Below are 19,270 nucleotides of genomic sequence, written 5' to 3'. Positions count from 1 at the left end.
TCCGTGTTCCGATCTAACCACAACCACCTTCTTTCTCGACCGTCGTTGCTGCTTCTTTGTTTTCGTGTCTCTGGATCTCTGCCGCGACAGTCCTAAACGGAGGCGGAGGTGTGTGCCTCTCCTCTCTGGAGCGCAGACGAGGCTGTAACAGGTCGAGAAACCCAGTGTACTTGTTCTTTACCTTCATCGACTGTTAGCGTCAGATCTGGGTCAGTTCTGAACCCAAGACTAGGCGTTTGTTCGGGAGTGTCGCGGCCTTCTTACTTCCTCCTTTGTCTTGCCTCCTGACAGTCCCGTGAAGTGTGAAATCTCAAGGTTTATAGAGCCTCTCCTCAGGAAACTTTCTTCTGAGAGCGACGGAATGGTGGTTCACCGTTGAGAGCCTCTTCCTCTAGCATCTAGTATCAGCTACCATGTCTCTTCCCCTGTTTGGCTTGTGCTCTCCCCTCTGTATTTGAAGGTTTGATGCTTAGGATCTTTGAGGACAAATCCGGTGTGTCCCTTCATAGTCTAGGAGTTGGAGCCTCGTCTTGGTGGTTTTGGCATGTTTAGAGAAGTCTTCTGACTCCTCCTGCTCTTCATCCTAATTGCAAGCTCCGGGTTGTTCCTTCTGTTAGCTTCGAAGTCTTCGCTATCTTCTGAGTTTCCATGTGTCGCGTAGCCGGTTTTCGGGGAGCATTGTACCGCCTCCGCTTGACTGTGGTTCACCTCCTGTGTTTCACTTAAGTGTCGATTTCCCTGTCTCATCCAGAAGAGATCTACCCGAGAGGCTTTTGGTGAAGGTTTCAATGAAGTCCCCCCTCAGCTAGCACCGGAGCGGATTGCCAGGCCCTCTGTCGTCGCAGCTTGAGAGACCTTCGGGTTCGTCTTCAGCAAACCATCTCCGCTAAGCCTACTCTTTGATACCTGTTGACTCTGTCTAGGTTCCTGGAAGTGCTTGTTAGGAACTTAACAGTTGATGCTTGTTGCTTTCTTGTAGTTCTAAGGTTTGTTCCCATTTACAATCTTAGTTCTTAGATAGATGTAATAGGTTTTTTAACTTTTTTGCGGCCTATTGCATCAGATCAGCTTTCGAGCAGATGGGATTGCAACTCTTTGTAATCAGACTATCATTACCCTGTTAATGACATTTACCATTTAGCAAAAAAGTTTGGTCTGCAACTGTTCAGTTTTCTGTATTTATGGTTATCAGGTCGGATAAAAAAACATTAAAATCATATAACGCCTATATATAAATTTATTTTGGGGTAAGTTTTGATTTTTCTGATTTATTCTATTATTTTCACAAGTTTCTTTCTTTTTATATATACATTTGCTTTCGGAAAATTATTTTTCATGCATTAAAATAACAGAATAAATTAAATAATGTTAAATGACCATATATATAAAGTTAATATTGCTCGAGACGAAGTTAGGTGTATATTAGTATATATGTTTGTTGAATTGTGTCTCAAAAGAAAAACAGATGGTGAACCTTTGATAAGTGTCTTTGAGAAGCGGTGCGGCATTTTCTATTTTTTTTTTTTTTTGGCAACGCGGCATTTTCTAATTAAGTGACATGTTCGACTAGAAATGATATATCTTAAAAAAAAAGAAACAAATGATATATCTGAAAATATGTCTTTATTGAGTGAGGAGAGGTCGCCCAAGGACACGCCGGTTATACATTTTACATGATTGCTCGTATACAATAACATTCGAAGAGAGTAGGTCTTTAGTTGTTCTTAATATACCTAGATGTGGGTTTGCAGTGGAAACACTTACCTTCGCTTTTTTCAGACGTCTCTCCTCTAGAAAGTCCTCAGTTAATCTCTTCTTTATTTATAGAAAGATAAATTGATGTCTATTTTTGTCTTCTCCTTATGAATTGATGTTCTATACTTCCATTCACGTTTTTTTGGTTCTCGTCATCAATTATTCATGTATACGTTTGATGTTTCTTTAAAAAAATCGATTGTTCAACTCGGTCCCATGTTTCCTTTTTCAAATTGTTTTAACATAAAACAAAATTGTCATAAAATGGGGGGAGATTCTCTTCATACCATCTTTCCCAATAAATCAAATTTCAATACAATGCTCTTTCCCATAAAACAAGGCACGAATCCGACTTTAGAAACAACTCCGAACCGACCCTTTTCTTTTCATTTGAGTATAGGCCGTTTAGGATTACTTTAAAACAAAATATAATGGGTTGAAGAATTCAATATATGGTTAAGGACTTCCACTGTAATTTCAAATATGACCGGTTATAAATGGCATGGATATTCGATTGTTTAGTTTACCATATACTCATTCTGTTCTACAAAGAATATCATCTGAATTTTTTTCACACATATTAAAAATCATTTAAAAGTTTATTTTACTTTTATTAAATATTTTTTTCTAATTAATACATTAAAATAATAGAGTTTTTTTTTAAAAAATAATTAAAAAGGGGTGCAACACTAAGACTTCCTGGGAGGTCACCCATCCTAATACTACTTCTGCCCAAGCACGCTTAACTGTGGAGTTCTGATGGGATCCGGTGCAATAATGATGGTACGCTCGCACCCGGGTTCCGGTTCTGTTCTTGGCTCGCCCAGTAATAGACTTACCACGGATGATCGAATGGTAATGTGGAATCAAGGAATCGATGAGAGTTGTGTGCTCTGTCAACATCAACTTAAAACTCGAGATCAACTATTCTTCAGGTGTACATACAGTTCGTCTTTATGGTCCAGGCTCATGCGTCAGCTCATGGGGACTCATTACACTGAAAAGTGGAGTAATATCAGTCTCTTCATATCGCAGTCTCAGCTATCTCAAACCCAGATTTTTTTGCGGGATACGTGCTCTAAACCACTCTCTACATGCTATGGCGGAAACGTAACTCTCGGAAGCATGGAGAAAAACTACGTCCAAAGAAGACTCTCTTCAGGGTCATTGATAGACAAGTGAAAAACATAACAATGACGTTAAAGACACATGACAAGAATCTGGCTAATGCTTGGACCAAGCGTGGATCGTATCAGTGGAAACTTAATTTTTTAAATTCATATGTTGCTAAAAAAGTTATAAACAAAGTAGCTAATGCTAAAAACAAGTATATTTTCTTTTGAATCAAATTTAACATTTTACTCAAAAAATAAAATAAGGAAATATAGAGTTTTTTTAATGTCTGGTTAATTATTAGTAATACATTAAAATAATAGGGTTAGAAATGAACTTTTATTTTAAATTCTGTACCAAACATAAAAAATTACAATTTTTGTGAAACAAAAATAGAATCTTAAAATGATATTTTTTTTTGTGAAATAGAGAGACTATAACAATTAGTCTAAAATTTGATTATATATTAAAACAAAAAGGAGAGTAAAAGAGAAAACTGTGGGAGGAAACAAAGTTTCCCGACAGGGACTTGTGCATTGGATCGTGAACTTTAAACACATTCTTCGTGGTGTTTTTTATTTGTACTACTACTTTAAATCTTTACAATTGGAGTGTCGTTGTTTTATCCAACACAAGTCCGTGTAATTAATAAACAGCTATCTTCATGGCGGTTAATGTTTGGATCTCTTTTTTGACTTTAAACTCTATTTATGATTGTCATATTTAGATTTAGTTAGTGGTCATTCTCGCCAACAAGTGCTAGACTGTACATCTTTTATGTGGCAAGCTTGGTTGATGAACGCAAAAACAGTTTTACGTACTAGTTTTACCTATAATAAGTTCAAATCTATATTATTAAAACAGAAACATTGTCTTGAAACCTAACATTTATTTTGTAATTTTTTTAAAATAAAAACACATTTCTACTTTTTAGTTAAACCTACATTAAATCATTAATATTTATTTCTTTATATTACTATTAATGTCTCCAAACAATGTATTCTTTTCTTTATAATACTATTCATGTTTCAAAACAACACTAAAATTAATCTTGTGTCCAACCAATATAAAATATTAGAACTCATCTTTATAATAATTTCAAACAAACGTTTTCAAATTATTTAGATAAATTAAATAATTCAAATAATAAGCTCTGTTATAGTCTTTCTTTTGAGCCAATCAGGAAGCTCAGAAATTTATCTGTTTATACTAGAGCTTTATTGTGTGTGGAACTTGTTGTGCGTTAATGTATGTCAATGGATAATAATGGCCCTATATCTATGATTACGAGCTACGTGATGAGAATTGGTTTTACAGAATACCGTTAACATATAAGCATTTGTGCTAAAGCTACAAAGATGAAGAGGTACTAATGCTTACTCGAGTCATAACTCAAACCTTCCATTCACTAAGAAAAACCTTAGAATACGAAATATGGAATATAACACAAAACTCCTGTAAATTTTATTTAAGTATTACACTATATCTAATTGTCAACAGCGTGGGGCTCCGCCTCTAGTGAATAAAAGAATGGTATTCAATTTCACTTTCTTTAGCTTTCTTTCATAATATCAAAGCTATGAAATATTTCTCTATCGATTCCTATCAATCTCCTTCACTGAACATAGTTAACTCAATCACAGTCCGTCTCACCAATCAAAATTATTCCTTCTGGAATCGACAGTCCCATTTGGTAGCTAAGGTTCACCAACAAAAAGAAGGTAGTTTTATTAAAATGCTGAAGTTATTGCATTGTAAAACTAATTTTATTATTAATGAATATCTTATTTTAAAACAGATCATATTTGGTAGCTAAAGTTCACCAACAAAAAGATGGTGAAATGATGATTTTCTTTTCCTTTGAAAACTGATTACATAGATATTCCCAAATCTAATCCTCAACATTGGTAAATTTTTTTTTTGTCTAATTATCTGAGGAAGTCACATTTTTGTAAGAAAAAAGTAAAGAGGGGGGCATGTAGTTTCATAGTCTATTATCCCTAGCGACTGACTGATAGTAGGTTCTTTGTCTTCTAGCCATAGAAATCCCGCTCTGCTTTTTTCAGCACGCATGAAACTTTTTCAAAGAAGTCTGCTTCTGTTTCCTTGACTTCCTCAATAGTCTTAGCCTCATGTTCATCCGCCTAATATAACAAAACATCATACCTCCAACGTAAACACAACCCCAACGAAAATCGACAAGTCATGCAATGCTTTCAAGCTATTATCATTAAAGCCAAAAACAAAACAAACCTCTTTAAACTTCAAAAGAATCAAGTTTGAGACTGATGCTGGCTTCTCTGCATCCCATCTGATTAATCATAACTTCACAGCATGAGACTTGAGGATGTATTACACAGTCTCTTTTTTTTTTCTGTTTGGTTTCTATAGATGAATCGAACATACCTTACAAGCATCAACTCATTCATGGCTCGCCACATTCCTCTCCCAACGTCTTTTGCAGCCTCATCTCTAGCACTTCGTCCGTGCCACAACTCTTTCACTATGTATTTCACTTCCTCAACATCTACCTAACAGAAAAACCGAAAAGTGACCTAAGCTTAAACCATTTTCAAGAAATGGACCAAACGTTTTAGAGCATTTCTCAAGAATATGCAAAGTAGTGATTTGATACCTGGACTTGAGCAGAAGTTCCATAAACAGCTTCCTCATGCTCAATAAGGCGTTGATGAAGCATTCGGTAATGATCCAAATCAAGATTCACTATAGGCTCCATCTGAACTTGCACACCAGCAAGTTGTGTTATAACATAGGAGGCCATGATTTGTCCAAATATAGCAGGGATGGTTCCTAGAACAGGAATGATCCGAACACGAAAGCCAGGAACTACCTGAAAAATCACAAACAAGCAGGATCTAAGCTGACTGACTAAACGTACAAGTTGTGAATTTTCTAATTAAGTTACTTGATAATCTGAAGGATTCTCGTCTTCCCCGTTTGGCCCCTTAAAGGGAAGCAGCTTTGCCTTTGGTTTTTCGAGGGAAAACACGACAGGAATGCCTCCTTCAATGCCGTGTTCCCTCCTCAATCTGTGTCTTACAGATCGAGATAAAGGGTCAATTGTGGATTCTCTTAAATCAGCCACTCTGATTCTTGTTGGATCAGCTCTAGCACCCGCACCAGTTGCAGACAGAACTTTCAAACCCCTCTTAACGCATGCAGCCAAAAGCCCCACCTAAAACATTGTGCATGGATCAGTAGTGTGCATTAAAGCTCTCTATTGTATCAAACAAAGTAAACCGAACCTTTGTATCGATGTTGTCAATGCAGTCCAAAACGAAATCTGGATTTCCTGAAAGAATCTCTTCTTCGGAGGATGAGTCATACAGCCGCACCTTGGCTTCTACATGGCATTCGGGAAAGATTGAAGAGAAATGCTTCTTGAGACAAACAGCTTTCGGGATACCAACATCTGCTCGTGTTGCAACAGCGTGTCGATTTAATGACGAAAGTGACACCTTAACTCATGTAATAAGAAAAAAAAGGAAGAGTATATTATTAACAATGGAAAGGATCAAAACGTAGTAAGCAAATTTGAGTGGAAACCCCTCTCCCCATAGTACCTGATCAAAGTCAACGAGAAGGAGCTTCCCAACACCAGACCTCAACAGCATAGAAGCAGCATGACTCCCAACACCTCCAAGACCAATGACCACAACATATGATCCAGTTACTTTACGCTGAGCTTCAAGATCGAAAAACTGGATATTCCTAACGAGAGAAACCATTTTAGAATCAAATATAGCATCAGGTTATGTGCTTATGAGCCTCAATACAAGAAGATTCACACATCACAACACAGTAAACTGACAAATATAAAATAAGATTCACACATCACAACCCAGTAAGCTAACATATGTAAAAGAAGAATCTTATATTCCTAAAGAGAAAAATCAGAACAAACCATTTAGAATCAAATATAGCATCAGGTTTTATGTGCTTATTAGCCTCAATATCCGAAGACTCACACATCACAACACAGTAAACTGACAAATATAAAAGAAGATTCACACATCACAACATAGTAAACTGACAAATATAAAAGAAGATTCACACATCACAACATAGTAAACTAGCAAATATAAAAGAAAAATCTTCTATTTAAAGATCATAGCTTTGTGTCTTTTTGGTATCAATCACGATCTTTCCAATATTACAGCTCCAAACCAGTCATTTCACTAAGCTTAATAAACCTCAATACAAGAAGATTCACATAATAGTAATGTAAAGAAAGATTATTATACATAAAGATCATAGCTTGGTGTATCTTTAGTTTCAGCTAAGATATTTCCAAGAAATTTGGTAACACATGCTTAGTCAAAGTGCCCCCAACACAAATCATTTCACTGAGATGAAGACAGCAAAGTGGGGGAAAAGGGTACCTGGTTAAATGTTCAGAAACAATTTCATCAGCCAAAAGATCCTCCTGACCAATTGCTGCAGTAACTGTTGTTGTTGTTGTTGTTACAGATTCAATACTATTTTCTGCAACAAAAAAAAAAGGTCTGTAATTTGATATTGGATTCAAACAAAGAGAGCTCATTTTTCATCTCAAAATGGAGAAAAGAAGATAGATTAGCACCTAACAGTTTAGTAAGTGGGGTTTCATCATGCTGCTGCTTCACTGAGCTCCTGCAAACGGACATAAAAACTCGAATAATTAATTATGTCAAAAGCAAACAACATTATCGAATCGAAGTTGCGCTTTCTTACCTGGAGAGAAGTTTAAGGAGGGCGACGGTGGAGACGGATCCGATTAGAGCTCCCGCTCCGACCAGACTCAGATACTTCATTTTTTCTTCCATTTTGACAAAGACACGAATCGAATTAAGGGTTTTAGGGTTTAGTAATAAATTTATGTTTCTACCAAAAGTTCATGTTTTAATTAAACTTTAGTGGCGACCGCCACCTAATGCAGACGCCATCTTCCTCTTTTGTCTGGATTCTGGGCTAAGTGGGCTGGTCCGTTTGTGGTCCATCTGCAAGACACACAACAATTAGAAAATTTCACTTATTTTTTTTTTCTTTCTTTCTTTGTTTACAGTTGTAATAGGGATGTTCAATCTGGATATCGGTTCGGTTTAGGTCTGGTTTTTTTCGGTTTTTGATATTTCGGTTAGTAAAATATAACTACCATTCAAAATCCATATTTATTTCGGTTCGGTTTGGTTTATATACCGTCAGTTTTCAGTTTATTCGGTTTTATACTAAAAAACATAATTATTTAGTTTGAGATCATATTATATGAATTTTAGAGTCATATTGTCAACACAATCATATATTACATGTTCAAATAAATGAACAAAAAAGTAAAAATACTTATACCATTAAATAAAATAATCAAATCTATAACTAAAATCAAAGCTTGAAATTTGGAAAATAAAAAAATGAAACAAAACAGAATCATGAAAGAAAAGTTTTCCCACTCTTCCATATTTAGTATTCTTTAAAGTCATACTTTTTCAATTGAACAAGAAACTCTGTTTGTTTGCAGATAAGAAAAAAGTTGTGAAAATTTTCCATTAATTATTGTCCATCAAATTTATAATCTTCATATTAATTTAGTGAAGACTAAAATAAAGCAAAAAGATCAAAAGAAGACTTAGAAAATAAAATGTCTGAATTGCAACGTATTGTTATTTAATTATAGTTTAAGTGTTTTACAAATTAAGGTTCTTTATTACTATAAAATTATGGTAATAGTTATTAACACAAATTTAACTTATGTAACAAATAGATTTCATGTATTGTTATAAAATAGATACATATTTTACATATTTCTACTTTTAATCAGTTTTGTTCGGTTTATTCGGTTTAATCGGTTATATACCAAACCATATCCAAATCCTACGGTTTTTATAAAATTATATCCATTCGGTTTATATGGTATATACCAAAACCAAACCATATTGTCTATTTCGTTTCGGTTCGGTTCGGTACGGTTCGGTTTTACCATATTGAACAGCCATAAGTTGTATGGTCACTATGTAGTCTTGGCATTCGGTTTTTGGTTCAACTTTCCTAGGTACAGACAACGGTATAAATATTTAATAAACTAAACCAAGTTTCAGTTCATCTATTTTGATTTTTGATCATGTTTAGGTAACAAGCCGAGACCGACTAATATCTTAGAAAATTTTGAGTCTAATTCAATTTCAGTTTTGCTTTTACTTTCAGATGATTATGGATAGTACAAGTAAAATATCAGATAATTCAAGTAAAATATCATTTTGTTTTTTTTTTCTTTTGGAAAAATTTGGTTTATATATAGAAATTCATTTAGCTCATTTTGTTTTTTTTTCTTTTGGAAAAATTTGGTTTATATATAGAAATTTCAATTTGATTATTTTAAAGCTAATATAGTTGACATATTTATGTATTCAAAATGTATTTTAGATATTTTGGTACTTATTCAGCTCTAGATTCGATTCTGATCCGGTTTCAAATTTTCAGAAAATATAAAACATTTTCTGTTTGAATATTTGTAAAAAGCGATTTGATTTCGGTTTTCTCGATTTAGTGTGGTTTTTAGTTAAAATATCTAGACCAATTGTAATATTTTCTTTATTAAAAGAAAAAAAAACGAAAAAGATCTCACTACATTCTTCATTCTCCTTCAGAGAGAATAAAAGAATGCTTCCATCTCAAATAATCTGTGGGTCATGGACAAAGAAATTATCCATTCTCATTCCATATGTCTATTCTACTCACCATTTTAATGACACAAAGCATATGTTCTGCAAAAATACATGCGTCCTCATGAAAGCTTACCTTGTTTGAGTATTGTCGAAGAGGATTTTATTGTGTCCACCTGTTTAGTTATCATCTTTGCATTCAGTTTTAATTTTCTGTATCCTTTTATTAAAAATTTACATTATAAAAAATATTATTTAAATATTTGTTCAAGATGAAAAGTCGTAAAACTATGGCAATATGCTTCTTCTTCTAACTACCATCAACAATCAATGTAAAATTATCACACTTTGATCTTAAATGTGGGGGCAAATATTAATATAATGAAAACAATTTAATTACGAGATTCATGCTTCCATGTCGTAACACACTCTTACAACAACCAAGTGTACATAGTAAACTGGTGTAACAAGCGTACCACAGATGTTGTAATCTTAGAAAATCTGCAAGTTTGTTTTGATGTATTTTAGTTTGTAATTAGCATGTCCACAGTGTGATTTTATGATCGATTATGTGTAGCAAAGACTATTAGTGAGATTTTGCAAAATCATCAGCAGAAAAATGGTTCTCGTCAGAAAGAACATCATAATGAGAAGGTCTGAATGTACCTTAAAACATTTAGACACCTACAAATCTTATAATTTTTATGAGACAACAAGAACTTGATAATTGGTGAGGACAGATTGATGATTACCCTCAAACCAGCATAGGCTATTCAAATTCAACCTCATTAGGTTTTAGGCATCTGTTTTAATAGAATGTTAAACGATGTTTCTTGCATTTAAAAATATTGCTCTTTTTGTAATCCTAAAAATCAAAAGAGAAAAATAATAATAATGAAAATATCTGATATGACCATTATGTGTTTGTCTAATGTCTTTATTAGTGATTATTTATTATTATTATTAAAAAAGTTCTCTTTAAAAGGAGAAAAACAATAGTTCTCTTCACAAATTTGTTGATTAATACATTCAAAAAGAAGAATGAAGAAGAAGCTTGCACTAAACTTGACTTAAGCTTACACATGCCAATCAAGTAAAAGAGCGACAATAGCAACAAATATGTGGAAAGAATTTATGTTATCAGAATAACATATGATATATATAATGAGTAAATACATGTTATAATTTCTTATATGTTTTATTATACTACAAAGAGTCAAAGATGAACTGATTGCAAATCCATTTGATTTATCTATAATAATCCATTTATTTTGATTTTGAATTCTATATCTTTTTTGAAATCTAATAGATTATTTTAAAATCAATGAATTATTAAAACAAAATTAAATCTAAGAAAAATGTCTAAATCCATTAAAATTAAATACCAACTTACCGATATGACCATTATGTGTTTGTCTAATGTCTTTATTAGTGATTATTTATTATTATTATTAAAAAAATTCTCTTTAAAAGGAGAAAAATAATAGTTCTCTTCACAAATTTGTTGATTAATACATTCAAAAAGAAGAATGAAGAAGAAGCTTGCACTAAACTTGACTTAAGCTTACACATGCCAATCAAGTAAAAGAGCGACAATAGCAACAAATATGTGGAAAGAATTTATGTTATCAGAATAACATATGATATATGTAATGAGTAAATACATGTTATAATTTCTTATATGTTTTATTATACTACAAAGAGTCAAAGATGAACTGATTGCAAATCCATTTGATTTATCTATAATAATTCATTTATTTTGATTTTGAATTCTATATCTTTTTTGAAATCTAATAGATTATTTTAAAATCAATGAATTATTAAAACAAAATTAAATCTAAGAAAAATGTCTAAATCCATTAAAATTAAATACCAACTTACCGATTGGACATAAGCTTTTCGGAATGCAGCCGCTTGCTGGTCATTAAGACCTTTTGTGTATTGTCGGGCACTAACTATTAGACAGAACTGCAAAAACCACGAGAACGACACTTACATAAATTGCAAATGATGATTGATATAAAATAAATGAAGTGTTTGAATTGAAATCTCTTACTTCCATTGACACGTATGCATCATTCTCTATTCGGATTGCAATAAGAAATGAATACTCTACCTTGAGACTATATCGGCTAGTAAAATAGTCTGTGACTTTCGCCTTAATACCCATTTTTTGCGTTGAATGTGAAATATCAAATAGATAAAAGCTACCATGAAACCAAAATATAAGAAACTATTTCAAACAAATTCAGGTTGCCTAAATGGATTAAAGCTTTGACTTAAGCATATGGATGAGATCGACGGAAATTCCTTCAATATGTGCCTTCTTTCTTTGGAAACAAATAGGTCAACTCAACTTTCAAACTCTTGAGAGCTTTTTCCAACTACAAATACAATATACAATATAAGAATTAGTAAACTTAGGAACTTGAGTCTGAGTCTTTTTAAAGTCTATTTCTCCCTGCTATTTTAATTTAATATGATGGTCGCACATAACAAAAAGCATTAGCAAACTAAATGATTGAACAATTTAATAGAATTATTTGAATAAAAGTAAATACCTTTGCATGTTCCTCTTTAGTGATTTTCCTGTCAAGCTTCCTGATGTTAGTAATTGTTTATTATTATTATTAAGAAAATTCCCTTTAAAAGGAGAAATATAATAGTTCTCTTCACAAATTTGTTGATTCATAGATTGAAAAAGAAGAATGAAGAAGAGGCGTGCACTAAACTTGACCTAATCTCACACATGCCAATCAAGTAAAAGAGCTGACAATAGCAACAAATATGTGGAGAGATTTTATGTTATTAGAATAACATATGATATATGTAATAAGAAATTACATGTAATTTCTTATATGTTATACTATACTACAAAGAGTCAAAGATGAACTGATTGCAAATCCATTTGATTTATCTATAATAATCCATTTATTTTGATTTTGAATTCTATATCATTTTTGAAATCTAATTGATGATTTTAAAATCAATGAATTGTGAAACAAAATTAAATCAAAGAAAAATCACTAAATCCACTAAAATACTAGACCAACAACATCCACAAAATATTTGTTTTTGTGGGCCTCCATAAAGTATTCATACAACAACAATAGAAACTTTTTGGTTCTCTGTTGGCTGAGTGATACCATCACAATTTATTATGATTGGTTTGTCAGTAACCAATGGAATTTGTTTTCGGAAAAGATCGTCAAGAAAATAATCAAAATGTAAGAAATTGCAATGATGATATTTCGATTTGCTAATTTTTTGTATTTTTTTTGCTTTTTTACAACCCCAAATATACCAACCAAACCCAACAAGATATTACTCCCTCAATTTCATATAAAATTTGTAGCTAAAATTGTAAAATTTAAGAACTTTTTTTCATGTATTAGAAAAAAACATATTTGTTTTTTAACAAAAATAACCCAACCAATAATACAAAATATTACTAGCATAAAATATCATATACAGTTAAAAAAATTAATAATGATTAAATCTAATATAATGAAACAAAAAAAATCTTCTAAAAATCATATATATGATGGAGGAGTTTTATCTCTTCCTAGATGGTGCACATCATTATGTTAAATATCCCATAAAAAAACGTATCATCAAATATTTTATTTTGTGATTTCTCATAATTAAAAATGTCATGCTATTAATCATTCTTAATGATCGTTTATTTGTTTCGTCTTATCAATAATTAGTAGTTAGTACTTAAATTAAATAGTTGATAAGTTTGATAACAATTAGTTAGATCATTCAAGAATAGAAATTAAGGAGGGCTTATTGTATTAGGGGTTTCATCAAATTTTGGGTCCTCTTCAAATCCTCCCTTATTGGTTATGGTATTTATAAAAGTTCTAACAAATTGTACTAGGGGTTTCATAAAATTCTGAGGGTTTTAGACCTGGTGGGATTTGGTGGGTTTTAGAGATTTGATGGAGATTTTGATGGGGGATTTGATAGAGTTTTGATGGGGGATTTGATACAATTTTAAGTTTTTAACAAAAAAAAAATTCAGTATGCTGCTACAATTGCTTCTCACCAGTTTCTCATCGTCTAAAAATTCAATATGTTGTTTTGTTGCATCAGGCTTTTGACAGATGGGATAAGGTAGTAATGAATTGGATTTGTTAAATTAGCTTCAATGATTACTTGTGTAACAGTAAAACGTAATGATAGAGAAATGTGATTCAATGTTTATTCAACAAAGGATCACTCTCTTTAGCCAAGAGTATACTCGAAGAAACAACTCAAAAGCTAAATGAGAAGTACATGAATCCAGAAAGAATCAAGAGAGAATGCAACAATATTTTTCTGATTAACTTCTAAAGAATGATCTTCTTCTTCTTATATCTCTTCTGTTTTTTCCACGTGATCACTTAACGGCTCCGCTAACTTCCTCCTTCCGTAGTCGACACGTGTCTCTCCCGTTAACTCGTAACAACCTTCCCGTTAACTCGTAACAACCTCCTCTTTAGCTTACACGTGTTTCCTACGTAATTCCTATAGCAACTTGTGAGTTATGAAAGAGAAGAAGCAGGATACAACTACTGTGTATACTCCTTTGCAAGATTGTCCTTTGTATAAATCTTCCTTCAGTTGTTGATATCAGAGCCTTAAGTGTACCTATCTAGTGACCAGTTTGTCTAACCATTTTGATGCATTCTTTGGATTGACGCAATGGAGAATTGGTTGCTCAGCCATATTAATATTTTAGCTTCTTATGAAAGATCTAAATCTTGGTCAATATTATCTTATTTCCACAGATTCTTCCAAGAACTACATCGAGTTTTTTTATCTCGCTCTTGTGGTGATAAGATATAACAGCAGGCAAGCTCATTCCCACTAAATAACTACTGTATGATGTTGCAGAGATATACTCTTGAATAGCAGCTCATCAGATAAGTATTCAAATCTGTTATATATTTTGCAAACGTGTTGCATATCTAGTCATCTGGTTTTGACGTCTTTGGCCTTTGCTTTTAGATGCGTAGGAAGGTGAAACTATTATGTGCTCTCCCTCCCTATGCTCCCACTAGAAGATCATCTTTTTTAAGACTTATGGTTCAGTTAATTGGAAACAATGGAGCTCTTGTATGGTTCTTGAGTCATATTTTCTCAGTTTATAATGTTTTCTCAGCAACGAGCACTGCCTTTAGAGCTTCATGTATATCGTTGGAGCTGGAGAAGTGTGATACAGAACTGTAATTGAGTTTATTGCTTAACCATTTAGCTAATAACATTTTTCCAGCTGAATTATTGACACATTCAATAGAAAAGTTTAAATTATTAGTGTAGTGCAATAGGTTTAGCAATACCTAATAACCAACATTCTCCTTGGAAACATGGACCAAATAAATCAACGAATGTCTTAAGTTCCCTGAACATGAACAAATTCCTACCTACACATGCACTTATCAAAGGATACAACCTTGAAGCCAGAAATATTTCAGCTTCCACACTTTGAGATTCTCCAAGGTTCCTCTGCCCTTCTCCACATTTACCTTTTTCCTCTTCCTCAACACTCTCCGAGCCCCAAGTCTTTCTTCCCGCCATGTTCACTGACGTAAGCCTTTACTTGTCAGGGCCTTCTCCGCTTCCGCCGCGATAAAAGATACTCCGGTCACACAAGCTTCGGACTCCAATGGTATTCCTGTTTCGATCTCTTACGTGAGTAATGAATTGAACGTGACTGATTCGTTAAGGGTTGTGAGTTTTGGCCTCAATTTATTTCAAATGTGTAGAGGATAATAAGGAAGCAGTCGAAATAAATATCAAGGCCAGAAATCCCTTTCTTATTATTTGAGGAGCATTATTTGAATCTAACCTTCCTCTCATGTGTTATTAACAAGAATACCATTTCCTATATGGCAACACTACAATCACTCTCACCTCTATTAATTAATTGCCCTCTTCTCACTAGACTATTTACATAGTTTGCCATTATACACTAGACTAACATTTCTCTCATATATTACTTTATATCTCTACATAAGTATTATATCCGATTATTCACTTAAACCATTCACGAGATACATGTTTGGTTAAGTCTTGGTTTTTTTACGATTATGGTTCTTTGACTATTATGGTTCATATAATCATGCCGAACCAAATTACTAACATCTTATATGCTTAACATATAATCATTTTTGGTTCTGTGACTATACTTCGATAGCAACCTTACATATATATTTATTTTTGCTTGATAAGAGCACATTCGTCGATGAAACCGGCGGTTTTATTTGGTCTGGCCGTGATTAGCTGACTTGGACGAACCTTTGGGTCTATTGAGTTGGTCATTTAATTGGTGCAGCCATCACAGCTATTGCATATTTACGTAGGTTTTCTACTTCGGTATCAACCTCAATTGTATATTTATGTATTACGTATTATGCTTTAGAACTATAATGTTAATTGTAGTCGAATATAGATTAAATTGTGTATAAAATGTATTCATAGCTAATGTGAGGTTTTGAGTTTTAATATATACAAACATCAGTAATATACTATACGTCATTGACATATCCAAGTTATTTGTCTAACATAAATTAATGTTGATAGTATTAGCATAATCAAACGTAAAATATGTATTTTGAGCTAACTTAACTGGGTATCTATGTCAAATCGAGTCCTTACTCCTTACATAATTAGTGGTTGTATATATATGAAAGTTTGATCACGTTTCTAAAATTGATCCAACATCAGCTACGTCAAATTGATTGTATATAACTGAAAGTTTATCAAAATTTCAAAATTTTAAAACTACAGCACACGGTTAATAAATGTAGATATAATAACAATTTTAAAAATAGAAAGTGAATTACTATGACAAGATCGAGATACATAAATTGATACGGCAATTACGTTAGTAAAAAAAAGGAAAGTTATTTTCCAAAATTTTAAAATTTGGCACACGGTTATGAAAGTTGGGGTTATCGTCCCAGTTTATTTTTAATTGTGTTTACCTTATTTGTTATGGTTTGATTTAATATATTTTATGTTAAAGTAAGTTATAATTCTTAATTGGAGCGCAAGTAAAGTTACTGTAATTAGTGAAAATTCTCTATAATCAGGGAGATTTGATTTTATCACACTAACTCTAAAGATTACCGTCAGCGATAATCATACGTATATAAATACCAAACCTTGGACACATCTCCTCATCACATTCTTATTCCGACATCAAACTATCAAAAACCATTCTTTCAAGCAAAACACAAATGACAGGCTTCAACTCCGTTGTTGATTTAAAAACCAAGAGTCCTGAAGAAACTATTCACACCAGTTGTGCTTTTATCAGTTTTTTTGTTGTTTCTTTTATATTTTATAATTCTATTACTTTTTTTACATTTCATATTTTAATCATATTTTTATGAATTAAATAATAATTATATTGCCTATGTTTTGTTTTATCTTAAACTCATAATAAATTTATATTTAGTATTTGCTTATTCTTAAAGAATATTTCCGATTATCTAAAATTTGATATTGGGTAAAAATTGCGGGTTCACAAATAATTAGCATGTATTTATTTATTTATTTTATTTTTTAGAAATATCATGTATTTATCTTTAACATAATTTAACATAACACAAAAATTGCAACGAAATATGAAAAATTTCAAAATCAGAATTGATTATTGATTTGAGATTGATTGATTTTTCAATCAAGCCGCAACCTTTGTTTCCTTATATTAAAAATAAGAATAAAATGTTTTCTGATTTTGAAAGATCAATTCGCAAATGAAGTAATAAGGCGACTATCACTTTGTGTGTATTATATCTATTAAATTAAACAATATGATTTTTAGTTCATTCATCATGCGCAAGGCGCAGGTTACCACCTAGTTCTAATGTTGATTTGCAAGCTGTGAGCTATACGAGGTTATCTTATCTTCTACTCTACTCTTTTCTCATGTTAGCAATAAGCCATAATCGAGTGTGTGTTTTATTTTCTAAATTCTATCTCTTTAGGTGGTATTTTTTTCTGTTGAATTTGTAGTGTAAATCAATTTTTCTAATAATCCAAAATAATCTTTGATATAAATTATTGATCAAATCCATATTTTCCAATAAAAGGAGTTTTGATAGGATTTTTACAAATATTATTTCCAATAACCATGGAAAGTTAAAAGTGAAGGGAGAAATTATTTTTTTAATGAAAACAATTTTCTTCTCTACCCAAACCAATTGTTATTATTATTTTTTTGAATGAATGTTAAATTAGTATTCATAAAAAAACTTTTTTACATCAGAGTGTGTCAGAATTTAAAAAGATTATTTTTTTTCATACTACTTCTACTCTTTACTGCCAAACCAAAAGAAAGAGTTCATTTAAGCTTTTTGGGACCATTCTTGCTGTTCAAGCTAAGTTTGTTCCTTATGCTCTTCTACACAATCTTCTTAAACACATGGACATGTGTAAGAGGCTCCCCATGCTTCCTTTTATTTCTTTCCCTCCACAACGCATGAATGGCGCTTTGCATTGCATACCTGACACAGTACCCTTTCTCCACAGCCATAGTTTTTTTCCGAAATGATTTTCTTGACTTCAAGCCACTGAGGTGAGTATGACTGTTTAAGTATCCCTTTAGTGAGGTACTCCCACCCTTCGGACGAGTATGAGCAGTCAAAGAACATGTGGTCTCGTGTCTCCGGAGAGGAGTTGCAGAGAACACATTTTTGATCCACCCCATTTATCCATCATGACACTCTGTCCATGGTTGATAGACGATTCAGCATTGCTAACCAAGTGATGAAAGCAAATTTAGGAGTGGTTTCTGAGAACCATACCCCTTTGAACCAACTACATTCTTCTCTGTCTTCTCTCATAAGATGCCAGGTCTCTTTTGAAGAGAATTGGGACTTATAGCCAGCTTTATTTCTCCATAAATTAATATCTTTTTTCCCAGATCATGTTTTCTTCTCAAAAGACTCAACTCTTTCTTCAACTTGATTTAGCAGCTGTGTTCTATGACTTCTCCTTCTCCCATCCGTGAATAAGACTTCTTCCACTGTTGCAGCTCTTCTAATTCCCATATCGATAACACCTCTGTCTCCTAGCAGCTTTGATAGAACCCCCAGCTCAGACCAAGAATCATATATACCAGAATAAAGTGGTTCTTCCATCACCTATCTCCACCTTATAAAAATCTCTGGCCCTATCCAGGAGCTTGAGAATCTTCTTCCACATCCAGGAACCCAGTTGGCTCGTACCATTAAACTACCATTCAAACCAATTATTTAACATATGCATGGAAATTTTTTAACATCAAACTACTCAAAATTACGTCAGACGTGAATCTGACTGTTGGTGTGCTCTTAGCGAGTTAACAGAAAATAAGATTGATTTTCTTTTCTGTTTTCAGATTTTGCTTTCGCGTTGGAATCGAGGCAAATTCATAATGTTCTTTCTTTTCTTTTAATTTGATTGAGATTTGAATAATAAAGTTTATGATCCAGTGTTGATAGGATCTGGTCTTTTCCTCCTTTTGTTTGGCTATAAACGATCCCGACCTTTGTCGGTAGCTGTCATGCTCAGAAGTCAGAAGAGATTAAGAGTTCATATTTATCTATCGGTTATGTTTGATTCAACTAACAAAGAGTTTAACTCTTTTCTTCCTCTTCTTATTGGGACAAAGGCTCTCAAATTGTTAGAAGAAGAAAACTGGCTGGTTTCTTTTGATGGATTTGGCACAGAAGTAAAATTGGAGTTTACATGTTGAAAATGTTCGGCAA

At 32.7% G+C, this 19,270-nt stretch overlaps 1 protein-coding gene and 1 pseudogene across 1 annotated transcript; both read right to left on the bottom strand.

The window, feature by feature from the left end:
* Positions 1 to 2,433: 2,433 nt before the first annotated feature.
* Positions 2,434 to 2,552, bottom strand: LOC125608473 (annotated as a pseudogene).
* Positions 2,553 to 4,700: 2,148 nt separating this feature from the next.
* LOC106445020 (tRNA threonylcarbamoyladenosine dehydratase-like) lies at positions 4,701 to 7,803 on the bottom strand. Its single transcript, XM_013886499.3, has 10 exons — positions 7,603 to 7,803; positions 7,472 to 7,521; positions 7,272 to 7,374; positions 6,453 to 6,600; positions 6,135 to 6,347; positions 5,795 to 6,064; positions 5,504 to 5,719; positions 5,275 to 5,399; positions 5,122 to 5,179; positions 4,701 to 5,012 (listed from the first exon to the last, which is right to left on the bottom strand). Exons 1-10 carry the CDS (start codon positions 7,692 to 7,694, stop codon positions 4,902 to 4,904), a joined length of 1,386 nt encoding a protein of 461 aa, XP_013741953.2. The 5' UTR covers positions 7,695 to 7,803; the 3' UTR covers positions 4,701 to 4,901.
* Positions 7,804 to 19,270: the final 11,467 nt, after the last annotated feature.

Source organism: Brassica napus, chromosome A4 (genome assembly GCF_020379485.1).
Source record: "Brassica napus cultivar Da-Ae chromosome A4, Da-Ae, whole genome shotgun sequence".
Taxonomy (NCBI): domain Eukaryota; kingdom Viridiplantae; phylum Streptophyta; class Magnoliopsida; order Brassicales; family Brassicaceae; genus Brassica; species Brassica napus.
Note: the sequence above shows the minus strand (reverse complement) of the source record. Positions and strands in the feature narration are given on the sequence as shown.